This window comes from Jaculus jaculus, chromosome 9 (assembly GCF_020740685.1).
Source record: "Jaculus jaculus isolate mJacJac1 chromosome 9, mJacJac1.mat.Y.cur, whole genome shotgun sequence".
NCBI classification, from domain to species: domain Eukaryota; kingdom Metazoa; phylum Chordata; class Mammalia; order Rodentia; family Dipodidae; genus Jaculus; species Jaculus jaculus.
This window is the reverse complement of record NC_059110.1, coordinates 84,941,417-84,967,351: the sequence shown is the minus strand read 5'-3', so window position 1 is coordinate 84,967,351 and position 25,935 is coordinate 84,941,417. Positions and strand designations below refer to the sequence as shown.

The 25,935-nt window shown below is 47.8% G+C and overlaps 1 protein-coding gene across 1 annotated transcript in view; it reads right to left on the bottom strand.

Moving 5' to 3' along the window:
- The window catches only part of Slc6a4 (solute carrier family 6 member 4), a 48,875-nt gene that overhangs the window by 12,502 nt on the left and 10,438 nt on the right, over positions 1-25,935 (bottom strand). Inside the window, exons 2-12 of the mRNA XM_004667878.2 lie at positions 24,710-25,152; positions 22,054-22,188; positions 21,473-21,692; positions 20,264-20,402; positions 17,719-17,853; positions 17,265-17,368; positions 13,545-13,672; positions 11,357-11,469; positions 10,615-10,746; positions 9,324-9,423; positions 7,406-7,506 (exon numbers count right to left, since the gene is read on the bottom strand). Of these exons, the coding sequence (XP_004667935.2) occupies positions 7,406-7,506; positions 9,324-9,423; positions 10,615-10,746; positions 11,357-11,469; positions 13,545-13,672; positions 17,265-17,368; positions 17,719-17,853; positions 20,264-20,402; positions 21,473-21,692; positions 22,054-22,188; positions 24,710-25,052 (1,650 nt within the window). The 5' untranslated portion in view covers positions 25,053-25,152. The remainder of the gene's footprint in view (positions 1-7,405; positions 7,507-9,323; positions 9,424-10,614; positions 10,747-11,356; positions 11,470-13,544; positions 13,673-17,264; positions 17,369-17,718; positions 17,854-20,263; positions 20,403-21,472; positions 21,693-22,053; positions 22,189-24,709; positions 25,153-25,935) is intronic.

Below are 25,935 nucleotides of genomic sequence, written 5' to 3'. Positions count from 1 at the left end.
CATGTACAAAGTCGCACATGCACACAAGGTGACACATGTACAAGGTCACACAGGCACACAAGGTGGCACATGTACAAGGTCACACATGAACACAAGGTGGCACATGTACAAGGTCACACATGCACACAAGGTGACACATGTACAAGGTCACACATGAACACAAGGTGGCACATGTACAAGGTCACACAGGCACACAAGGTGGCACATGTACAAGGTCACACAGGAACACAAGGTGACACATGTACAAGGTCACACATGAACACAAGGTGACACATGTACAAGGTCACACAGGCACACAAGGTGACACATGTACAAGGTCACACAGGAACACAAGGTGGCACATGTACAAGGTCACACAGGCACACAAGGTGGCACATGTACAAGGTCACACATGCACACAAGGTGACATATGTACAAGGTCACATATGCACACAAGGTGGCACATGTGCAAGGTCACACATGCACACAAGGTGGCACATGTGCAAGGTCACACATGAACACAAGGTGGCACATGTACAAGGTCACACAGGCACACAAGGTGACATATGTACAAGGTCACACATGCACACAAGTTGGCACATGTGCAAGGTCACACATGCACACAAGGTGACACATGTACAAGGTCACACATGAACACAAGGTGACACATGTACAAGGTCACACAGGCACACAAGGTGACACATGTACAAGGTCACAAATGCACACAAGGTGGCACATGTACAAGGTCACACATGAACACAAGGTGACACATGTACAAGGTCACACATGCACACAAGGTGGCACGTGTACAAGGTCGCACAGGCACACAAGGTGACACGTGTACAAGGTCACACAGGCACACAAGGTGGCACGTGTACAAGGTCGCACAGGCACACAAGGTGACACGTGTACGTCACACAGGCACACAAGGTGACACGTGTACAAGGTCTCACAGGCACACAAGGTGACACGTGTACAACGTCACACATGCACACAAGGTGACACATGTAGAAGGTCACACAGGCACACAAGGTGGCCCGTGTGCAAGGTCACACATGCACACAAGGTGACACATGTACAAGGTCACACATGCACACAAGGTGACACGTGTACAAGGTCACACAGGCACACAAGGTGACACGTGTACAAGGTCACACAGGCACACAAGGTGACACGTGTACAAGGTCGCACAGGCACACAAGGTGGCACGTGTACAAGGTCGCACAGGCACACAAGGTGACACGTGTACAAGGTCACACAGGCACACAAGGTGGCACGTGTACAAGGTCGCACAGGCACACAAGGTGACACGTGTACGTCACACAGGCACACAAGGTGACACGTGTACAAGGTCTCACAGGCACACAAGGTGACACGTGTACAACGTCACACATGCACACAAGGTGACACATGTAGAAGGTCACACAGGCACACAAGGTGGCCCGTGTGCAAGGTCACACATGCACACAAGGTGACACATGTACAAGGTCACACATGCACACAAGGTGACACATGTACAAGGTCACACATGCACACAAGGTGACACGTGCAAGGTCACACATGCACACAAGGTGACACATGTGCAAGGTCACACAGGCACACAAGGTGACACATGTACAAGGTCACACATGCACACAAGGTGACACATGTACAAAGTCGCACATGCACACAAGGTGACACATGTACAAGGTCACACATGCACACAAGGTGACACATGTGCAAGGTCACACAGGCACACAAGGTGACACATGTACAAGGTCACACATGCACACAAGGTGACACATGTGCAAGGTCACACATGCACACAAGGTGACACATGTGCAAGGTCACACATGAACACAAGGTGGCACGTGTACAAGGTCACACATGCACACAAGGTGACACGTGTGCAAGGTCACACATGCACACAAGGTGACACATGTGCAAGGTCACACATGAACACAAGGTGGCACGTGTACAAGGTCACACAGGCACACAAGGTGACACGTGTACAAGGTCACACAGGCACACAAGGTGACACGTGTACAAGGTCACACAGGCACACAAGGTGGCACGTGTACAAGGTCGCACAGGCACACAAGGTGACACGTGTACAAGGTCACACAGGCACACAAGGTGGCACGTGTACAAGGTCGCACATGAACACAAGGTGACACGTGTGCAAGGTCACACAGGCACACAAGGTGACACGTGTACAAGGTCACACAGGCACACAAGGTGACACATGTACAAGGTCACACATGAACACAAGGTGGCACATGTACAAGGTCACACAGGCACACAAGGTGACACATGTACAAGGTCACACATGAACACAAGGTGGCACATGTACAAGGTCACACAGGCACACAAGGTGACACATGTACAAGGTCACACATGAACACAAGGTGACACATGTGCAAGGTCACACATGAACACAAGGTGACACGTGTGCAAGGTCACACATGAACACAAGGTGACACGTGTGCAAGGTCACACATGCACACAAGGTGACACATGTGCAAGGTCACACATGCACACAAGGTGACACATGTACAAGGTCACACAGGCACACAAGGTGACACATGTACAAGGTCACACAGGCACACAAGGTGACACATGTACAAGGTCACACAGGCACACAAGGTGGCACATGTACAAGGTCACACATGCACACAAAGTGACACATGTGCAAGGTCACATATGCACACAAGGTGACACATGTGCAAGGTCACACATGCACACAAGGTGGCACATGTACAAGGTCACACATGCACACAAGTTGACACATGTGCAAGGTCACACATGCACACAAAGTGACACCTGTACAAGGTCACACATGCACACAAGGTGGCACATGTGCAAGGTCACACATGAACACAAGGTGGCACATGTACAAGGTCACACAGGCACACAAGGTGACACATGTGCAAGGTCACACAGGCACACAAGGTGACACATGTACAATGTCACACATGCACACAAGGTGGCACATGTGCAAGGTCACACATGAACACAAGGTGGCACATGTGCAAGGTCACACATGCACACAAGTTGACACATGTACAAGGTCACACATGAACACAATTTGACACATGTGCAAGGTCACACATGCACACAAGGTGGCACATGTGCAAGGTCACACATGCACACAAGGTGGCACATTTGCAAGGTCACACATGCACACAAGGTGGCACATGTGCAAGGTCACACATGCACACAAGGTGACACATGTACAAGGTCACACATGAACACAAGGTGACACATGTGCAAGGTCACACATGAACACAAGGTGACACATGTGCAAGGTCACACATGCACACAAGGTGACACATGTGCAAGGTCACACATGCACACAAGGTGACACATGTGCAAGGTCACACATGCACACAAGGTGACAAATGTACAAGGTCACACAGGCACACAAGGTGACACGTGTGCAAGGTCACACATGCACACAAGGTGGCACATGTACAAGGTCACACATGAACACAGGGTGACACATGTGCAAGGTCACACATGCACACAAGGTGACACATGTACAAGGTCACACATGAACACAAGGTGGCACATGTACAAGGTCACACATGAACACAGGGTGACACATGTGCAAGGTCACACATGCACACAAGGTGGCACATGTGCAAGGTCACACATGCACACAAGGTGACACATGTACAAGGTCACACATGGACACAAGGTGACACGTGTGCAAGGTCACACATGCACACAGGGTGATACATGTGCAAGGTCACACAGGCACACAAGGTGGTGCAAGCATCTGGAGTTTGGTCACAGTGGCTAGAGGCCCACGGATGCTCATTCTCTCTCTCATTCTCTCTCTCTCTCAAAAAAGAAAAGTAGTCAGGCATGGTACTGGTGGGGGTTGGTTAGAGTGACTGAACCCCTAAACATGAAAATGGCAGGAAAGCTTGCACTTGCCAGAAATACAAATTCATCTGACTTCTTATCTTTTATTCTAGCTCCATAGAACTGTTTTTCCACAGGCAGTCCCCCTCCTAGTGGGGAGGTCTTTCATAGGATTTAAACATTATGGTTGGTCAAGTTCAGCCCCTGGAACTTGGTGCCAGAGCTAATATCTTCCTGAGAAGGTCCTAAGCAGCTGGACCTCTTGTTCACCTGGGCCAAAAGACAGCCCACCACCCTAAGGTGGTTTTTGCAAGGGGAGGGTAGTCTCACTCTCCAATCACTTGGGAACTTCCAGCTGTGGGTGAGTTTTTCCTGGACCAGCCAGGAGGGCCCCCTAGCCCTTACTCCCCGAATGGCTCCTTTATCCCCTCCAACTCCCCACATGGCAGGAGCTCCTTGAACTTTCTTTTCTCTTTTCTTTCTACACTTTTTTTTTCCCCAGATCCCTATCTGGTCACATGGACTCCTGAGCTACACATGGCCCACATGGGCCTTTGGGCTCCATGAGGTGTACTTCTCTTCTCCCCACTTTATTTCCCCTTACCTCCCAGCCTGCCCCTTTCCGCACTCCTTTGTAAAATCTGAATAAAATGTGGTATTTTAAAAATCATTCTCTTGAATCTGGAATTGTCAATTCTTTGGTTGGTTTGCAGATATGAACTCAGGGCTTGGGTTCCAAGAAACACCCCAGAACCCCAATTTCCCCATTACAGTCCCCACACCTACTTGGTCTCAGTACTCAGGCGGCAGAGGTAGGAGGTTTGCTGTGAGTTTGTGGCCACCCTGAGACTACATAGTGAATTCCAGGTCAGCTTGGGCTGAAGTGAAACCCTACCTCAAAAAAAAAAAAAAAAAGTTTTTTTAAGGATAAGGTATTTAACCACCCACATCCAAAGTGCTTTTTATTTATTTATTTGAGAGAGAGAAAGCAAGTAGAGGCATTCCAGAGCCTCCTACCACTGCAAACAAATTCCAGATGTATGCACCATTTTGTGCATCTGGCTTTACATGGGACCTGGGGAATTGAACCTGGGCCGTCAGGCTTTGCAAGCCAGCACCTTTAGCAGAGCCATCTCTCCAGCACCCCAAAAGTTTTAATTTTGCCTAAAGGCATCAGTGATATGATAAACTAATAAAGAATTACCAGGCCAAAAATTAAGAAAACACTTGAGCCCAGTGCTCATCCAAGAGTCATTGCACTGTGGGAACATCTGTTGCTTGAGGCAGATGTTTGGAATGGAAGTCAAGAAGGGCTTCTGGGACACAGAGAGACCCACACAGTGTCATGGAGGCCAAGGTAAGTATGTGGGCCATTACATGTCTTTTTACATTGAGATATGTAGGTGCGATAAAGTACAAAATGGGGGGGCTGTCTCAAGAAAGTGAAAACACAGAACACACAAGGATCTTCTGAAAGAGGAAGAACAGTGTACGCCAAAGAAGGGCCCTGAAGCCAAATGGGATGGCCCAGGCACTCTCAATAAGTTGGAGATGGATTGAAGGAAAGGTCTAGGTGCCTTTCTGGCTCTAAGAGATTTAAAAGTTCCCTTTTTAAGCCCCTCCCCACACAAGTAAAGTTACAGATAACTGGGGAAAAAAAACCCTGAAGAGTATCCCCTACTGATGCATACAACATGGGGTTAGCCTAGGCTACCTCAATATGCACTTGGAAGGCTAGCAGGGTATATTACCCATCACTTGGAAAATGTCTCTCTTCAGGAAGACACCACCAAGAAGATGGCAGGTACAAATGGACGAGAGGCAGTGAATACCGAGCACATCTAGGGAGATGCTTGGAATTCAACTCTCTTACCTGGACAGTAAAGGAATTCGGCTTTTGACTTGGACCTAAACTTATGGAGTTTTGTGGGTGGTTTCTTCAAGAAGATGCATGCAAAACTGCTAGGACTCCCTTCAGGGCCTTCTTCCTGAGCAGCAGTGAGTCCCTCCCTGGTCTTGAGCAGTTCTTGTTATGTGACTTTAAGGTCACCAAGCCTCCATTTTCTTAAATACAATACAGGAGCCCCAAGCTGGGTGTGGTAGCTCACACCTGCAATCGCAACACTCGCAAGAGGATCTCAAACATGAGGCCTTCCTGGGCTACCTATCAAGTTAGTTCTAGGCCAGCTTGAGCTACACAGTGAGACCCTGTCCTCCTCCCTCACAAAGAAAGGCAGGATGGAGACCCACACTATCATTACTTAGCAGAATTTTCATGAGGATTAAAAGAGCAATGGGGCCGGGCGTGGTGGCGCACACTTTAATCCCAGCACTCGGGAGGCAGAGGTGGAAGGATCGCTGTCAGTTTGAGGCCACCCTAAGACTGCATAGTGAATTCCAGATCAGCCTGGGCTAGAGTGGGACCTTATCTCAAAAAAATAAAAAAACCAATAATAATAATAATAATAATATAATAATAGTAGTAATAAATAAAAATAAAAGAGTAATGGGGATATGCTTCGTGTAAAATCTACCCTGACACCTGCTTAATAAATGTTACTACTGTTGGAGTGGTAGTTAAAGTAGTTAAAGGTGCTTGCTTGAGAAGCCTACCGGCCCGGGTTCAGTTTCCCAGCGTCCACATAAAACCAGATGTGAAGCTGGGAGCACACATCTTTAATCCCAGCACTCAGGAGGCAGAGGTAGGAGGACCACCATAAATTCAAGGCCAGCCTAGGATTACATAGTGAATTCAGGTCAATTTGAGCTAGAGTGAGACCCTACCTTGAAAAACAAAAACGGTGGTCTGGACGTGGTGGCGCATACCTTTAATCCCAGCACTTGGGAGGCAGAGGTAGTAGGATTTCTGTGAATTCGAGGCCACTCTGAGACTACATAGTGAATTCCAGGTCAGCCTGGACTAGAGTGAAACCCTGCCTGAAAACAACAACAAAAACAAACAAACAAAAAACAGGTGTGTGCAGTGTACGCATTTGCTATTTCAATGAGCCTCTGGCGATGGGAGGAGCAGAGAGCCTGGCATTCACTTGCAGTCTAGCAGTTCATTTGCAGCAGAAAAATCTCTGTCTCAAAGAAGGCAAAGCACAGACACCTAGAAGTCATTCTCTGACCTCCACACATGTGCTGTGGTATGCACCCCCACACATACACACAAGTAAAAATTATGTAAATGTTGTCACTGTTTCTCTGTAGAGCTGGCAGTCAGAAAATGAAGATGGTTGAGCCGTGGGGGGGAGGGGCAGGGACTAGGAGGACCTCCGCACAAAGAGGTTCCTGAAGTGCTGATTATGTGTTTCTTGCTTGGTAAGATTTTGACGACATAGTAATGCTCAATTTTTAAAATTTCTTTGAAGGCCGAGTACAGTGGCACACATCTTTAATCCCAGTACTCAGGAGGTAAAGGTAGGAGGATCTCTGTGAGTTCAAGGCCACCCTGAGACTAGATAGTGAATTCCAGGTCAGCCTGTGCTAGCGTGAGAACTTACCTCAAAAAACCAAAAAATAAAATTTTTTTTTTCTTTGAGACTTCTGATTAGTACACTTTCTGACAACTCACCAGAAGAAACAGGGGGCTGATGGCCACCCAGCAGACCCTCCAGAACCATCCCGGGCTGAAGCCAAGCATCTCCTTCACATCGCTGCAGAACTGAGTGATGCCTAAAACCATCCAAAAGAGAGTCTGGTTACCGTTCTGGACCCTGACTGGGAGGGAGGCTAGGGTCAGTGGGTGACCACTGGGAGTCAGAAGGAAGAAGACAACTGGGATTCCTCCCAAGCATGTGGAACAGAATTCTCTGGAATTTCTCCACATGAAGGGGCTCAGGACACCAATTTCATCTGAAAGTGGGACTGGGGAACATCATACAAATGAATTTAAAATTTATTTGAGAGAGATAAAAAGAAAGAGGCAGACTCAGAAGGAGTGAATGTGGGCCCACCAGGGCCTCCTGCCACTGCAAAGGAACTCCAGATGCATGTGCTACTTTGCGCATCTGGCTTTATGTGGGTACTGGGAAATCAAACCCAGATTTCTAGGCCTTGCAAACAAGTGCCTTAAATCACTGAACTCCAGTCCCTGCAAATGCATTTTGATAGCAAGTAAAGCTCTTTCTACATAGAGCATGGAAGTTGATGGGCCTCTGGGGAAAGACCTAAGACCCCTGTGGTGCCCACACTGGTAGTCTAAGACCTCAGCGTAGACTTGACTTCAGTGTTACAGAATGAAAGCTGAGTTCTGTTTAAGAATGGTGGACCCACCTGGTAGACCTTGGACGCCAGAAACTTTCCAGGGAAATTTTTAACCAATATATTCCCCACTCACGTGCCAGATCAAGATCAAGGTTCTTCTATAAAAAATTACTGGCATGCAAGTGAGAACTGAGAGCGTGCGGACAGGTGAGGATCTGAGAGGGGGAAGGTGCTCTGAGGTCACCTCCCTGGCAGTTCTTCACAGGAGGTGAAGGGGATTTCTTCTTTTCTTTTTTTTAATATTTTTTTGTTCATTATTTATTTATTTATTTGAAAGCGACAGACACAGAGAGAAAGACAGATAGAGGGAGAGGGAGAGAATGGGCGCGCCAGGGCTTCCATCCACTGCAAACGAACTCCAGACACGTGCGCCCCCTTGTCCATCTGGCTAACGTGGGACCTGGGGAACCGAGCCTCGAACCAGGGTCCTTAGGCTTCACAGGCAAGCGCTTAACCGCTAAGCCATCTCTCCAGCCCAGATTTCTTCTTTTCAAATTGGACCCACGTGAAACTCAAACCATGCCCTCTCCTCTTCACAATATACACAATGACTACCATTTAAAGCAACTTTTCTCCCAGAGAAGTAGGAAAACAAACACATTTTTAGGATGATTACTTCTTGATTGTAGAGGCACACTTCAGACCTTGTGTTTTTCGTGTCCGTGGCCTGTGCCCTCGTGCGTCCCCACACAGGGGCTCTTGGGACCTCTGCCAACGGACTCATGTCAGTTCACATCCTGTACCTCCTTTTGCCCTTGTCAGACTCCATCCCAGAATGGGGAGGGGGGCGGTGAGTTGGGGAACTTACCGGGACAGATAATCCAAACAAGAACATTCTTGCCTCTTCTTTAGTAAATAAGCACCTAAGCTCTGTCTCGGGGATTAAATTTGGGGCATTCTCTTTACCAGTGATAAATATACCACACATCAGAATCGTAAACCACCACTGGGGGCAGCCTAAGGACTGGTTTCAGCCTGCCTCTGCTGGGTAAACATTCAAACTCGGAGAAGGGAAAAAGTGTCCTGCTCCACTGTTTAGAGTGAGGAGGAAATGGTGACTTACTGCTGAAGAACTGCTCAGCTGAGATTTACTGCACAAGACCCACCGGGACATCACTTTGCCATCAACCGCCCCTGCCTGACTGTCCTGATGGAGTCAACCCCTCTCTGTTGAGGCTGACGGTGGTGTAGAAAGGACCTCTGCCATCTGGTGGAAGAGAGCTCACCGTAGAACCAAGACACGGCAACTGCTTCTATGAGGGCCACGGTGAGCACCGCGGGCCCCGTGGCGAACTCCTCCAGCAGCTTCACCACGTAGGCCCCTCCCTGGGAAAGAGATCACAGACCTGGTTAAGGCCCCTTGGCATGCCTCTCCTCACTACAAAGGCCTGCAGAGACACAGGAAAGTTCCCACCTTAGAGCTAATCTCAGTATCCCAGGGCCTACCTCTTGGCATAGCCTTCAAGTGTGGGCCAGCTTTCACCCCAATAGACTCCTTACCCTAGGAAGCAGCTGTTTTGAATGGTGCTAGTGTGGACCCCACAGCCTGGTGCACCCAGCAAGTGTTCGACCTATCTCCCCAACCCCACAGCAGTCCTTCATGTTTTATCCACCGACCTTTAAGAGACAGACTCCAAGATGTCTAGATTTATGTTCAATCTACTGAATACGTCCTGTGTGCTCAATCCTGGAGAATCCCCACCTCTGAAGACTGAATCTGGAATGGCCCAGGAGAGCAGCTACATTGAGCACCTTGGTCACAGTTGTGCCTTCTGTTCTAACTTCTACGACTTTGGGACCTTCACAGCCACGACTCCGCAATGATGAAGCGCACCAGGCACTGGTGTCATGGCCTGAAGAGCTCTAATCTGCAAAATCTATCTCGGGTCATGAGGACATGTGCTTAGGATGCCCACGCCCTCTGGTACATGCTTTGCTGCATTTGCCTCAGCGACACAAAAAAAGGAAGAGATTCAGAGAGAGAGGTCAGTCACTGGAGAGGACCCGACTTCTCTACCATTGCAAGCTCTAGAGGACACAAAGTGCCAGGACACACGCCAGACATCAGCCTGCAAATGTTTTGCGGATCAGGACTTGGGGGCGATATTCCCTTCAAAGCAGGCCTAAGGAATGGAAATAGACTCAAAATGCAAATCCTAGTTTTCCTCCATGTGTTTTTGCCAAGCCAGAAATATAGTTGGACCTATTGTAAAATGCTAAGCCTCCTGATGCCATCCATGCATACATTCTACATATGGATTCTTCCAGAAGTAACTTTTATTTTCAGTGCTACGAATTGAACCCAGGGACTCACATATACTAGGTAAGCGCTCTCACACTAAGCCACATTCCCCAGCCTATGGTGACAACTTTTTTTTTTTTTTTAAATAGAAATAACAACTCTCTATGCCCAGAAAATGAGAGCCCTGTGTGGAGATGGAAGGGAAGGAACAGTTTCTTGTAGCATGCTATTGCCCTAGTGGAGGAAAGCTCCAAGCAGAGGGCCACAGTACTCACAAAAGTCAGCGTGATCAGAGATCCAAAGAAGCAAGTGATGACCACAATGAGCACAAACCACTCCCGGCGCTTGGCCCAGACATGGGGACACTCATCCAGTATGGCCGTGATCACTCCCTCCAGGCCTGCAAACTAAGAGGTGTATGCACATGTCACAGTGGAGGCTTGGAGTAAGTCTATGCCTTTAGGACAGTGAACGGGAAGAGAGCCAAGACCGCGGAGCAAACAGCCAAGTGAATCATGACTAGCTCCCCCCCCCCACGCCCGCGCCCTAGCCCATGAACACATCTAGAACCACACTTCCACTTCACGCTGTCACGGGAACCTGACCCGTGAGGAAAGAACACAAGGACAGAGCTGCAGTACTTGTGTTCTCTTGGGGGGACTGGTTGCACCAAGAAGGCCAGCTCAGTGCTGATGCTCTGTCCACAGTAATAGGTGGCAAGGTGCTGAGCTGAATGTGGGGACACCGGAGGACCTTGCCCGCCCTTCAAGTACCATCAAGGGTAGTAAGAAATTCACATGTGCTCGGCTCTTTGCATGTGACAGGCACATTCCCCACATTAATGTTCGGGCAGAAAGTGCTGTTGCTGAGGAGTGGGGAGGGCTTGAGAAGCATGGGAAGGAAGCAGCCAGCTCTGCCGGCGAGGGCAGAGGTAGGGAGATGTGGGTCTAGCCACCTCGTCGTCCCTTTTCCTCTCCTCGTCCTCCCGGAACCCGTCCTCCCTCTTCTCTCACTCACCGTGCTGTCCAAGCCCAGAGTGATTAACATGAGGAAGAAGATGATGGCAAAGAACGTGGAGCCTGGCATGTTGGCTATGGCCTCTGCATACGTGATGAAGAGGAGGCTGGGGCCTGCCACAGAGAGGAGAGAGGAGACGGCGGGTGCTGAGACCAGTCTTTCCAAGCTACTGCAGAGTGAAGACTCCGCTACATCAAAAGTTACACTCCTCTTGCCGGGCGTGGTGGCGCACGCCTTTAATCCCAGCCCTCGGGAGTCAGAGGTACGAGGATCGCTGTGAGTTCGACGCTACCCTGAGACTTCCAGGTCAGCCTGAGCTAGAGGGAGACCCAGCCTCAAACAAACAAACAAACAACAACAAAAAATAAAAAACCCAAAAGTTACACTTCTCATTACAAGACCTCCCTTGTGAATCACGCTTTGTCAGGGAACCAAGCGCTTCCTAACCCTTTACCCCATTTTACCTGGCAATCTGACTTCTTGGGAGGCTGGGGGCGGGGGGTGGGGGAGAATATCCACTTTGTAGGTTATGAGTCTTCAATTAACTTGAGGAATGAAGACAGACCTGAGACCCTAAGATTAGCAAAGCCGTGCATACAAACAGGTCTCCACTATGGAACAACACTGCTTAATTTTCAGAGCCAGGACCGCTCTTCCTAAAGTCCCACAGCATTGAGTCCCTTCTGATGTCTTCCACTCCAGAATGGAGGGAATGAAATAAAGATATGCTATTTTTTTTTAAAAAAATTTGTTTATTTTTATTTATTTGAGAGCAATACAGAGAGAAAGAAAATGGGCGTGCCAGGTCCTCCAGCCACTGCAAACGAACTCCAGAAGCGTGCACCCCCTTGTACATCTGGCTAATGTGGGTTCTGGGGAAACAAGCCTTGAACCGGGGTCCTTAGGCTTCACAGGCAAGCACTTAACCGCTAAGCTCTCTCCAGCCCAAGATCTGCTCTTTTTAAGTCTAACCAGTTTTTTGTTTTTGTTTTTGTTTTTGTTTTTGTTTTTAATTTGGCAGAACTGGGGATAAACTCCAAACCTGACACATGCTAGGCAAGCACTCTTACCACATCCCTTACAGTTTCTCCTGATAGTGTGAGGAACATGCCTTCAACCTCCCGTGGGCTAGCTGGGGATGTCAGCCTTTGGAGCACGAAGTTGGTCAGAGTACCACATGGAAGCACATGCACAAGCATGTTCCCAGGAAAGTCCTGGGGCTCTATCCTCCGGACCCCATTGCATGTTTTTGGCATTTGTCATACTTTTATTCTCTCACGAAAGCCTCACAGGGGGCCTGGGGAGATGGCTCAGCTTACAAAGTCTGCCGGTTCAGGTTCAATTATCTAACCACCCACATAAAGCTGCCGGCAAAAAGTGGCACAAGCAGCCAGGCGTGGTGGCACACTCCTTTAATCCCAGCACTCGGGAGGCAGGGGTAGGAGGATCGCCGTGAGTTCGAGCCCACCCCGAGACTACATAGTCAATTCCAGGTCAGCCTGGGCCAGAGTGAGATCCTACCTTGAAAAAACAAAACAAACAAACAAAAAAAGTGGCACAAGCATCTGGTGTTCATTTGTAGCCATCAGAGATATTGGCAATAATTTTAAAATATATTTTATTTATTTGTTTATTCAAGAGAGAGAGAGAGAATGGGCATGCCAGGGCCTCCAGCCACTGCAAACGAACTCCAGATGCATGCGCCCCCTTGTGCATCTGGCTTATGTGGGTCCTGGGGAATCGAACCAACGTCCTTTGCCTTTCCAGGCAAACGCCTTAACCACTAAGCCATCTCTCCAGCCCCAATAAAAAAAATTTTTAAGCCTCACAATACAGTGAGTAGTATGGCCACATCAGCTATGTTTTATTTCCTTCGAGGGGCAGTTCTAAGGACTACTCTGCCTACTTTGTCTAACCCTAACCCATCACAAGATCAATCATTCCAGGACCTTCAACCACTGGTTCTTAAGCTACCGTCCATGCCATAGTCTCAAGCCCATCATACGTTGAAGGCCCCAGAATTGGGCACCAAGGAAACTAACTGCCTATCCGTGAACACGTGAAAGCATTGAGATCTCCAAGGCATTAAGTCTCTTTCAAATCCTTGAAAACGTAAAGAAATGGTTGAAAAGTTAGATATTTGTAAAGATTCAAAGCAGAGCAATTTAGTAAAGAGACAGGCTCCTACCTGCATCTTTGGCCACTTCAGACACATCTTCATTCCTCATCTCAGCCATGTACCCAAGCACGGTAAAGATGACAAATCCGGAAACAAAGCTCGTCATGCAGTTCACCGTACTGGTCACCAGGGCATCTCTGGAGCGGAAAACCCAAGACACCTGAAGTGGTTCTGGTGTGGGAAGCCTAAGAGGGACTGGCTGTGGACCTGTTCTATGAGATAGGCTTCCATGGCCCAAAGAACACCCTCCCCCACCGCGCCACGTCCTCTCCCTGTCTCCATCTCTCAGGCCTGAAGCCCCAAGCACCGTGACCAGCGTGCATGGCATGGGGAGAGCATCAGGTGTTCCTAAACCAGGCACAGTGACACATGCCTGTAATGCCTGGCACCACTTGGAAGGCTGAGTGAGGGAGAAGAGTTGTGAGTTGAAGGCCAGCACGGGTTACCCTGTCTCAGAAAACAAAAATGAGGTGGTGCAGGGGGTGCTGCCAGTCTTGTCAAACAGCTTAGCAACAGCGCCTGACCTAGAGGGGTCCAGGAAGGAGCCTTAGAAAGTCACAAGACTGCCACAGAGATACCCTGATGAGTTTTAAAAGACTTCATCACAGATTTGGGTTGGTAGTCACCCCCCCCCACTACGTACACACAAGGCCACATTCCTTAGGGTACTGTGAACTGCTCTCCTGTCTTTTTTTTTTTTAATTTTTTTTTGTTCATTTTTTATTTATTTATTTGAGAGCGACAGACACAGAGAGAAAGACAGATAGAGGGAGAGAGAGAGAATGGGCGCGCCAGGGCTTCCAGCCACTGCAAATGAACTCCAGACGCGTGCGCCCCCTTGTGCATCTGGCTAACGTGGGACCTGGGGAACCGAGCCTCGAACCGGGGTCCTTAGGCTTCACAGGCAAGCGCTTAACCGCTAAGCCATCTCTCCAGCCCCATCCTGTCTTTTTTTAAAAAGTAAATTCTAGCTGGGCGTGGTGGCTCATGCCTTTAATCCCAGCACTCGGGAGGCAGAGGTAGGAGGATCACCGTGAGTTTGAGGCCACCCTGTGACTCCATAGTGAATTCCAGGTCAGCCTGGGATACAGTGAGACTCTACCTTGAAAAATCAAAAAAAAAAAGAAGTAAATTCTATAATTATTTTATATATAGTACAAATAGGTTGCTGGACACTGCCATCTGCATGGGATCAAATAAATCTAAAGGTCGTGGAGTGATTTGTAAGCCATCATTGGTACCACCCTCCTAATTTGTTAAAATGCCTGGAGTGTGATTTTTCCATTATTATGGCATTTTTAAAAACATATTTTATTTATTGATTTGAGAGAGAGAGAGAAAGAGACAGACAGAGATTGAGAATGGGCACGCCGGGGCCTCCAAGCCACTGCAAACAAACTCCAGACGCATGTGCCCCCTTGTGCATCTGACTAACGTGGGTCCTGGGGAATAGAACTTGGGTCCTTTGGCTTTGCAGGCAAATGGCAAATGGCTTAACTACTAAGCCATCTCTACAGCCCTATTATGGCATTTTTGTAGGACAAAAATCATTTCATCATCATAATTTTGTGTCTACATACATAAATTATCAGACTATTAGTTTTATATAACATATATTATTATGTACATTATTTTTACTTAAATATAGATTATATATATATGTTGTTGTTGTTTTTTGTTTTGTTTTGTTTTGTTGAGGTGAGGTCTCACTCTAGCTCAGGCTGACTTGGAATTCACTATGGAGTCTCAGGGTGGCCTTGAACTCCTGGCAATCCTCCTACCTCTGCCTCCCAAGTGCCAGGCTGAAAGGCATGCATCACCACACCCGGACTTTTTTTTTTTTTCCGAGGTAGGGTCTCACTCTAGCCCATGCTGATCTGGAATTCACTATGTAGTCTCAGGGTGGCTTCAAGCTCATGGTGATCCTCTTTCCTCTGCCTCTCAAGTGCTGGGATTAAAGGTGTGGGCCACCATGCCCAGATCAAATTATTATTATTTTTTCAATATTTTATTTATTTATTTGAGAGATAGAGGAAAAGAGAGGCAGGAAGATAGACAGAATGGGTGTGCCAGGGCCTCCAGCCACTGCAAACAAACTCCAGATGCATGTGCCACCTTGTGCATCTGGCTTATGTGGGTCCTGGGGAATTGAACCTAGGCCCTTTGGTTTTGCTGGCAAGCACCTTAACCACTAAACCATCTCTCCAGCCCCCCAGATTATACACACACACACACACACACACACACACACACACACACACACACGTATATGTATATGTATATTTAAATATTTCACTTATTTATTTAACAGAGAAAGGGAGAGAGAGAGAGAGAGAATGGGCGCGCCAGGGCATCCAGCCACTGCAAACAAACTCCAGACGCATGTGCCCCCTTGTGCATCTGGTTTACATGGGTCCTGGGGAATCAAACCTGGGTCCTTTGGCTTTGCAGGCAAATGCCTTAACCACTAAGCCATCCCTCCAGCCCCCAGATATATGTTTGTTATTAGGTATAGACTGCAATTTTTGTAAACCTGATAGAGAATTTCTTTGTTTGTTTTGTTTTTAAGATAGGATCTCACGTAGTCAAGGATGATCTTGAACTCCTAATCTTGCTGTCTGTGCCTCCTGAATTCTGGTATTACAGATGTGTGCCACAACCCTTAGCTAAGAGTTCCTTGTTTTTATCTTGTTTTGTTTTTTGAGGTAGGGTCTTGCTGTAGCCCAGGCTGACCTGGAATTTACTGTACACTTACAGGCTGGCATGTCAATTCTCTTATTTTTGCCTCCCAAATGCTGGGATTAAAGGTGTGGGCCACCATGCCTGGTAAGAATTTCCTTATTTTTATTTATTTATTTATTTATTTATTTGGAGAGTGAGAGAGAGAGAGAGAGAGGAGGCAGATAGAGAGAATGGACACACCAGGGCCTCCAGTCACTACAAATGAACTCCAGATTCATGCACCACCTTGTACATCTGGTTTACATGGGTCCTGGAGAATCAAACCTGGGTCCTTTGGCTTCATAGGCAAGTGCCTTAACCATTGAACCATCTCTCCAGCCTCCAAGAATTTCTTTTAATATCTTATTTTTATTTGTTTATTTATTTGACTGAGAAAGAGGAAGAGGAGAGAGAGAGTGGGTGCATCAGGGCCTCCAAGCACTGCAAACGAACTCCAGACGCATGCGTCCCCATGTGCATCTGGCTAACGTGGGTCCTGGGGAATTGAACCTGGGTCCTTTGGCTTTGCAGGCAAATGCCTTAACTGCTAAGCTAACCCTCCAGCCTCCTTTTTTTTTTTTTTTTTTTTTTTTTTTTTTGTTGTTGTTGTTTGTTTTCGTTTTTCAAGGTAAGGTCTCACTCTACCTCAGGTTGACCTGGAATTAACTATGTACTCTCAGGGTGGCCTTGAACTCACAATGATCTTCCTACCTCTGCCTCCCGAGTGCTGGGATTAAAGGTGTGTGCCACCACGCCCAGGACAAGAAGTTCTTATTAAGTATACTCAAAGGAACGGTGACAAAACAGAAGTAGCCTGGGGCCTTTTCAACCTCTGACTAAGCTAGGTAAGGTTGTGGTCATGGATGAACAGCCAAGGGCCTGTGGCACTCCTGCGGATGAGTGTCCTCGTGGCCTAGGTGTGAGCTAATCAGTCTCACCGCCTTCCTCAAATCAGCTAACTTTTGCTCACTCGGCTTCCAAGCCTTGTCTGGGAGCCCGCATACTCACTGGTAACAGTTATTGTTGAACTTGTTGTAGCTAGCAAAAGCCAGGAGAACCCCAAAGCCGGGACCAAGAGAAAAGAAGATCTGAGCGGCAGCATCCACCCACACCTGGAACACAGAGGAAGAGCACGGGGTGAGGTGAGATCTAAGCCAAGCCGGGGTACAAGCAGAGAAGCACCTCTCGTGCCTCCACGGGGCTAACGTGCAGGGCAAACCCAGCTTTTCAACGGTCTCTGGATGGGTCATATTTCCAGTGAAGTGCATGAGACTTCTCGTCCTGTCATCTAAGCTGAACCCCGTTCGGTGGCCTCACTTATTGTGCTTATTTCGGCTTTAAAGCCATGGCTGGCTTGCTGGTTGAGCTATATTTGCATTGCTCCGACTGCCCTACCTGAAGGAGAACCGGCTTTACCCACTGAAAGGTAGGCAGGTGGATACCGTTTCCTGCAATCGCTCACCCCTGTCTCCAGGAGTTTCTGCCAGTTGGGTTTCAGGTAGAAGATAAGTCCTCTCCATGCTCCAGGGAGGGTGGCCCCCCTCACCAGCAAGATGGAAAGGACGATGTAAGGGAAGGTGGCTGTCACCCACACCACCTGTAAGGAAAGAGCACAGCACGGGTCATGGGCACACAATCTCAGGGACAGCAAGGATGGGGGGGTGCGGGGAAGTTGTCAGGGTCCTTTCTCCCTGAACACTACTGAGAAGAGGACCCATGTCTTTCTTCTGTCGACTCAAGAGACAAGATGATATGGCAGAAAGATCATAGCCATCAAGCCTGGGGGTGGGGGTGGCACATGCCTGGAATCCCAACACATGGGAGGCTGAGGCAGGAGGATTGCCATGAGTTCAAGGCTAGCCTGAGCTATGTAGCAAGATGGTTCCTTGAGAAACACAACAAATAACAACAACAACAAAATTTTTTTAAGGTAGGGCTGATCTGGAATTCACTATGTAGTCTCAGGATGGCCTCGAACTCACAGCGATCCTCCTACCTCTGCCTCCCGAGTGTTGGGGTTAAAGGCGTGTGCTACCACACCCGGCCAAAAAAAAAAAAAAAAAAAAGAAAGAAAAAATACTTCCTTTAAAATCAGACATCAGACACAGAGTTCTGACTCTGCTTGGTCAGGACTCCCTGTCTCTAAGTCTGCTCCACATCTGTAATATAGGGACAAAACTCCAGCCAGAAACAATAGAATTGACTGGCATAGATGAAGTCCTAGGCATAGCTCATGATAAACCCATAAAACAACCCTCCATGGCTCAAAGGACCTGATGTCCCTTCACTTTCTCCCAGGTCCCCACCTCTCAGGGCTGAAGCCCAAGCACTGTGACCACCGTACATGGCATGGGTAGAGCAGCAGGTGCCCCTAAACCAGGCATAGTGGGACATGCCTGTAATACCACCACTTGGAGGGCTGAGTGCGGCAGGAGGATTGTGAGTTCAAGATCACCATGGGTTACATGGCCAGATCCTGAATCAGAAAACAAAAATGAGGGCTGGGCTTGTGGCGCACACCTTTAATTCCAGCACTCGGGAGGCAGAGGTAGGAGGGAGGGTCTCCATGAGTTCAAGGCCACCCTGAGACTCCGTAGTGAATTCCAGGTCAGCCTGAGCTAGAGTGAGACCCTACCTCGAAAAAAAAAAAAAATGAGGTGGAGAAAAGACTGCCAGTCTTGTAAAACAGCTCAGCAGCAGAGCCTAGGCTAGTGGGGTCCAGGAAGGGCTCTTATAATGTCACAAGACTGCCACAGAGATAAGTTTCTATATTTATTTATTTGCAGAGAAAGAATGGATGGGCACACTGGGGTCTCTGCTGCTACAAAGGAACACCAGACACAAGCACCACTTTGTGTATCTGGCTTTATGTGGGTACTGGGGAACTGAACCTAGGTCAGCAGGCTTTACTAATAAGTGCCTTTAACCGCTAAGCCATCTGGCTAGCACCCCCCACACCCTTAACAAGTTTTTTTGTTTTTTTGTTTGTTTGTTTGTTTGAGAGAGGGTAAAGAGGCAGAGCGAGAGGGAGAGAGAGAGAGAATGGGCATGCCAGAGCCTCCAGCCACTGCAGACGAACTCCAGACTCATACGCTAACTTATGCATCTGACTTACATGGGTCCTAGGGAATCGAACCAAGGTCCTTTAGCTTTGTAGGCAAGAGCCTTAACCACTAAGCCATCTCTCCGCCCTTGAAGTTTTAAAAGACTTCATCAGGTGACTTCAGTTGGTACCCCAACACAAGGCCATATTCCTTAGGGTACTGTGAACTCCTCTCCCATCTTTTTTTTTTTTTGAAAAAGTAAATCTATAATGATTTTATGAATAGTACCAATCAATTCCTGGTCAGTACTTGCTGCCTCTAACTATTGCCACTACTAGGAACTGCAATTCTATCAGCAGGTTAAAAAAACTGAAAATATATATATTTAAATTCTAATATAAAGGGGCTACATGGCACCTTTCACTTTCACTTACATACATGTAAATGAATTAGACAAGGTGGTAGGTTGAATTAGGTGTCCTCCATAAACTCATACACATGAATGCCAGGTCCCTAGCTGATGGCAATTTGAGAATTGGAGCCTTGCTGGAGGAGTGTGTTGTTGGGGGTGGACTTATAACTCTTATAACCATTTCCCCCTTGCCAGTGTTTGGCACACTGTTGGGCTACTGTTGTCCACCTGATGTTGGCCAGGAGGTGATGTCCACCCTCTGCTCATCCCATCATTTTCCCCTGCCATTATGGAGCTTCCTCTCGATTCTGTAAGCCAAAATAAACCCTTTCCTCCCACAAGCTGCTCTTGGTGAAGTGTCGTCTCCCAGCAACGTGAAGATAACTGCAACAACCCATTTCTAGAATTTTCTAACAGATGTGACAGAGAAAGAGCATCACAGAATTAATGTGTTGAAGCAGGAACCTAGTAGCTGTCCAGGGTACAGGGGTCTTGAGGTGGTGAGCCACGGGGTTCCTAGGCAGGCTTGGATCAACAGCCACAGTCCTCACCTTGCCAGATGTTTTGACACCTTTCCAGATGCTGAAGTAGATAACAGAGAAGATGAGCATGATGCAGAGCGTAAGCTGCCAGTTGATGCCCCCCAGGTCCTGGAGTCCCTTAGACTGGTGGATCTGCAGGACATGGTGCCTGCAGTGACAGAAAGAAAGGCCCGTAAACTGGGCGTGGTGGTGCACACCTTTAATCCCAGCACTCAGGAAGCAGAGGTAAGAGAATCACCATGAGTTCGAGGCAACCCTGAGACAACATAGTGAATTCCAGGTCAGCTTGAGCTAGAGCGAAATCCTACCTCGAAAAAAAACAAAGAAAGGCCTGTGGGACTATGTGGACTGTGACCTGAGCACATGATCTGTGCCCAGGAAGTTTCCAGAAGATGTTAGAGGCAGGACTCAGGAGGGGCTGGAACAAGCCAGCTGAATTTTCATCAGACAGCTCTGGGAGAAACGCTTGGCTAAAAGGCCAAGTTCAGGTCCTTCCTCCCTTGCTGCCTGGGTCTAACATGCCTGGACCAACACAGCTGGCTTTCTGGCACTTGAGATTTATGTGTGTAGGTAACAGACCTCCTACCTCACCCCAAAGTAGGTCTGTGTTTAGCACTCCTTTGCCTAACATTCCTGCATTCAAACTGCTACTAGGCTGGGGGCGTCACTCAGTAGTAGAGCAATTGCCTAGCATATGCAAGACCCTGGATTGGATCTTGAGCACCTCAGGAAAAAAACAATAATAATTACTACCTTCTATCAGCATCTCTTCCAGAGGGCAGATCCCACTTATGATGCCGACACACTAAACCAAAAACTGTTTAATAGTTCTGAGCTACTGAAGCAACAGGATGCTTTGTTCCCATGACACCTGACTGGAGGAGGGGCAGAAAGAAGGGTAGTTTTGATGTAGGGGAATAATTTTGGGAAGTGAAGACGGGTCAGCTTGGGCACGGTGGAACAGCCTAGACTGACCCAAAGAGCGAGGAGCAGAAGGGCTGGCTTATGGGGCAGTCAAGGTTAGACGTCCAGCTCCAAACCCTGCAGGGGGTCACCCCTGCCACCCCCATACTCACATTTGTTTTCCCATCCTCGACATCTTCATACCTCAGAAACCTGCCAGAAGAGGAGTGTGAAGAGCTCTTTTCCCCTCCAAAGCCAATCCCAGGGGTGTGGCTTGCCCTGAGTAGACTGCGCCCTCACTCACAATGCACTTACATGTAAAATTCCTCCGCAGGAGACGTGGAGTGGAGTGTCCAGGTGATGTTGTCCTCAGAGAAGTAGTTGGTGCAATTGCCAGTGTTCCAAGCATTCTTGCAGCTGGTCCAGGGCAGCTGGTCCGTGAAGGAGGAGAGGAGGTAGTAGAGCGCCCAGGCTATGATGGTGTTGTAGTAGGAGGCGATATAAAAGGCAATGATGCAGATGGCATAGCCAATCCCTGGGCAGTGGGCAAGAGAGGCCAAGTTCAAAGGGCAACCCAACAATGAAAGGTAGAGACAAGGGCCCACAGAGGTAAAGATGGTTACATGTCATCCGCTTCTTTCTCAAGAACTCCAGGAGGACATTGTAGTAGATTGTTCATGTGTGAGCTTTCATGTTTGGGAAAAGGTATGCTGCTATGCTCTACTTTTTTAAAAAAAAAAAGTTTACTTTTTGTTGCTGTTGATTCTGTTTCTTAACAATTTCATACCACCTGAACAGTCAAAAACGTAATGACTTAAGGTATCTCTTAGATTTACCTAAGGGCTGAAGGATTACAGAATCAAGTCCCAGCTCCCTCCCCCAAACCCTTCAGTTACCTTTGAAAATTGGGCAGATTTTCCTCCATATGGAAATGCATCCATTTCGGTGGTACTGGCCCAGCGCAAGCTCCATGTAAAAAAGTGGGATTCCCCCAAAAATGGCCATGATGGTGTAGGGGAGGAGGAAAGCCCCTGAGGAAGATGAGAGATAGTTTCACTCCCTGTCCACATCTGTCCTCAGGTCAGCTCAACTGATCGGGACATTAGGAGTCACACTGAGAACCAAAGAGCCATCTGACATGTATATATCCCAATGCCACACTGTGCTGAGTGGCCGCAAAATATACTGCCTGGTCCTTAGTACTTTATCAGAAATGACAATATACAGAGCTCCGCAGCCCAAACAAGTTTGAAAACCTGTCTCAAAACACAAAGAAGGGCTGGAGAGGTTGCTCAGTGGTTAAAGCCCTTGCCTACAAGCCCTAAGGACCTGAGTTCAATTCCCCAGTACCCAGGTGAAGCCAGACACACAAAGTGGTGCGTGAGTCTGATTTGTTTTTTTGCATTGACTAGAGGCCCTGGTGCGCCCATTCTCTTCCTCTCTCTATATTTCTTTCTCTCTCCCTCTGTCTTCTCTCTGCTTGCAAACAAAATAAAATAATAAACACACACACACACAACACAAATAAATAAACAGAAGTGCTGGAGAGATGGCTTAGTGGTTAAGGCGTTTGCCTCCAAAGCCAAAGGATGCTGGTTCGACTCTCCAGGACCCACGTAAGCCAGATGCATAAGGGGCCCATGCATCTGGAGTTCATTTGCAGTGGCTGGAGGTCCTGGCACACCCATTCTCTTTTTTTCTCTCTCTCTATGTCTCAAATAAATAAGTAAAATATATTTTAAAAATAAAAATAAACAGAAAACCAGAGGAAGCTGAGAAGGTAGATTTAAAGACAGCTGGAAATCAACAGCAGGCACAGGAGTGAGTCACCTACACTTCCAGTAGCCTGGGGAAGCCCGAGTCACCACCCCTCTCTTATCAGATGATAATCAGTGCTGAGGAGAGAAGATCTTAACCCAGCCTAAAAATTGGCACCCCGATTACATGGGCCCCTCCAGGCTTCCTGAAGTGGAATGTCCAGGTATGGGTGCAATTTAAAATTGTCTTCAAGCTTCCAGGTGACTCTGATCAATTGGTGTAGAGTCTCTGGGAACACCTGCTAAGATCAACCATCTGTGAGTCACAGAACTTGACCATCATTTATCGGCCTTACTATGGCTCGGGGTATGAGGCTACTGATATTTGGCTGTGTGCCACTGAGCCAGAACAACTCCTCACAAGCCACTGAATGGGAGGAGCCTGCCTGAAGGGTCATTTCTCACAGAACCAGCAAGTGCAGAGTGGCTGCATGGCTAGAGATGCTGGTGTCTCCTGGACTGTATGGTGGAGGCTGAATTTGAAAACACCAGGATGAGGGCTGATTGCTCACCAGAAGCCTGAGTTTTAGCCCAAAGAGTGGGCCAGCTATGATGCTCCCCAATATATTTCCCTCCTAGAAAGTGCTTTGGCCCTAGAAACCCCAAGTCAGTGCAACTCTGAAAGGTCCAGGCCTTACAGTCACATGGGGGTAAATCTGGCTTGAGAATAAAAACTGTGTTGTATTTTCATAGTGGCCTTTGTCCAGAGAGTTTACTTGACTGGCTTTATAGTAGGAGGTGTCACCAAGGACCCAGCCCCTTATATCATGCTCAGGCTAAAGGTGAGTCCTTTCAACCTGGAGATAAGGGGATCGTGGCTTCCACGCCTCCCTGACAGGAAGCGCTGAGCTGCAGGGCCCCGGGCACTGCCTGTGCAGACTCATAGAAGTCCTTAGAGGATGAGGAGATCCAGGCATCTCTGTGTCACGTGGTGGAAGAAGTGAGAGGGGCACGAATGAATTCCTGTCCGGGATCTCATACTAGCTGCTGTTCAAACAGCTCTCATCAAAATGAACACTGACTGATTTGACACCCCGTTCTTCTTGCTCAGTGCCCACAGAGAAGGTCTGAGCCCAAATCATGGCACTTCCTGCTCTACAATCTCCCAGATTCCCCCATTCATGCCTACAGGCATCTGCTTTCGACCACCTACAAGGTAGCTGCTCTAGAGGCCCTAGGTTTATAAGGAAGGACAATACATGGTATCCAGCCCCCCAAATCTTACACTTAGAGGAGATGAGAGTTTATCCCTGCATGCTTTGGAGTTGCATTAATGTCATGCTGGAGCTATGTTCACCTTTGGATAGTGTCTAATCTGATAACCTAAGACTTTAGACCTAAATGAATGATGTTCCCTGACCCCATACAGGTACAAAGGCCTAGAAGGGCCTGGAGTCCTGTAGACACATCCCTATTTTTCCTTACCAAGCTTGGATAAAGCAGACTGAGAAGGAGGTCCTTCAACAATGAGACACTAACAACACCAGAAACCTGAGCTCAGGTTTGGGATAGCTCCCGCCAGACTTCACAGTCTGAACTAGGCTTTTCGCTTTCTGACGCTTGTCTGCTAAACCAGCATGAACATTTAGATTTCACATCTCTAGAAGTGTTTCACATCTACAGAAGTGCACTGGTCACACGAGACAGCAAAGATGTGACTTGTGTCCTGGCCTCCAACAAGGATCTACAGCTTGCCCCTGGCACAGAGCCTCTCCTGGCGGCCCACCGTACTGACCTCCTCCATTCTGGTAGCATATGTAGGGAAAGCGCCAGATGTTGCCCAGATCCACGGCATAGCCAATGACCGAGAGGAGGAAGTCCACCTTCTTGCCCCATGTCTCCCGTTCTCCTTGATGATCCTCCGCCACCAGGGTGGTAGTGGCAGCTGGCACAGAGTGCTGAGTGTCGTCTCCTGCGCTAGTACTGGGAACTGCGGAATAACCGTTGGACATTTGGCCAGATTCTGCCCTGTCCCCTGGGGCGGGGACGCCCTTCTGTAGAATACTGTTTTCCTGACAGTCCTCTCCATCTTTGCATGCTGACAGCACCTTCTGAGAATTCAAGGGTGTGGTCTCCATTCTGCTGCTTAGTGAACAATACCGATGCCCATCTGCCAAGGACCCAAACTAGTTCTTGGTGCTTGGCTTTGGGGATCTCCTCAGAGTGTTCTGTAGTGTTCTAGAAAGACACACAGAAAAAGAAAAGGAAAATCACGAATTTGCTTGTCATTGGTATTAATCATACATCATTTTATTTTGTTTTGTTTTGTTTTGACATGGTCTCATTCTATAACTCACACTAGCTTTGAACTTTTGGCAGGAACTCAGGTTCCTGAGGGCTGGGATTACAGGCATAAGACCTCATCCCAACTTCCTTATTTATCTTAAAAATTTTTTTTTTCCAGGCATGGTGGTGCATGCCCTTAATCCCAGCACTCGGGAGGCAGAGGTAGGAGGATAGCTGTGAGTTCAAGGCCACCATGAGACTACCAAGTGAATTCTAGGTCAGCCTGGGCTATAGCAAGACCCTACCTCAGAAAACATATATATGTATATATATATATATATTTACTTATCTGAGAGAGAAAGAGGCAGAGAGAGAGAATGGGTACACCAGGGCTTCTAGCCACTACAGGCTAACTCCAAATGCATGTACCACATTGTGCATCTGACTTATGTGGGTCCTGGGGAATTGAATCTGTGTCCTTTGGCTTTGCAGGAAAGCACCTTAACCTCTAAGCCATCCCTCCAGCGCTTATTATATATCTTAAGTGACATCTGGCAACAGGATTATAAATGCTTCTGTTATATGTAAGCCAGCTGCAGAGAGTCAATAAAATTAACTTTTCAACTTATGTAAGGTGTCTAAACGCCATAAAGTAAGTTTTAAGAGGAAACAACAAAACAAACATAGACAGTAAATCACCAAGATTTCAAATAGGCGTTACTTAAGAACAAACAT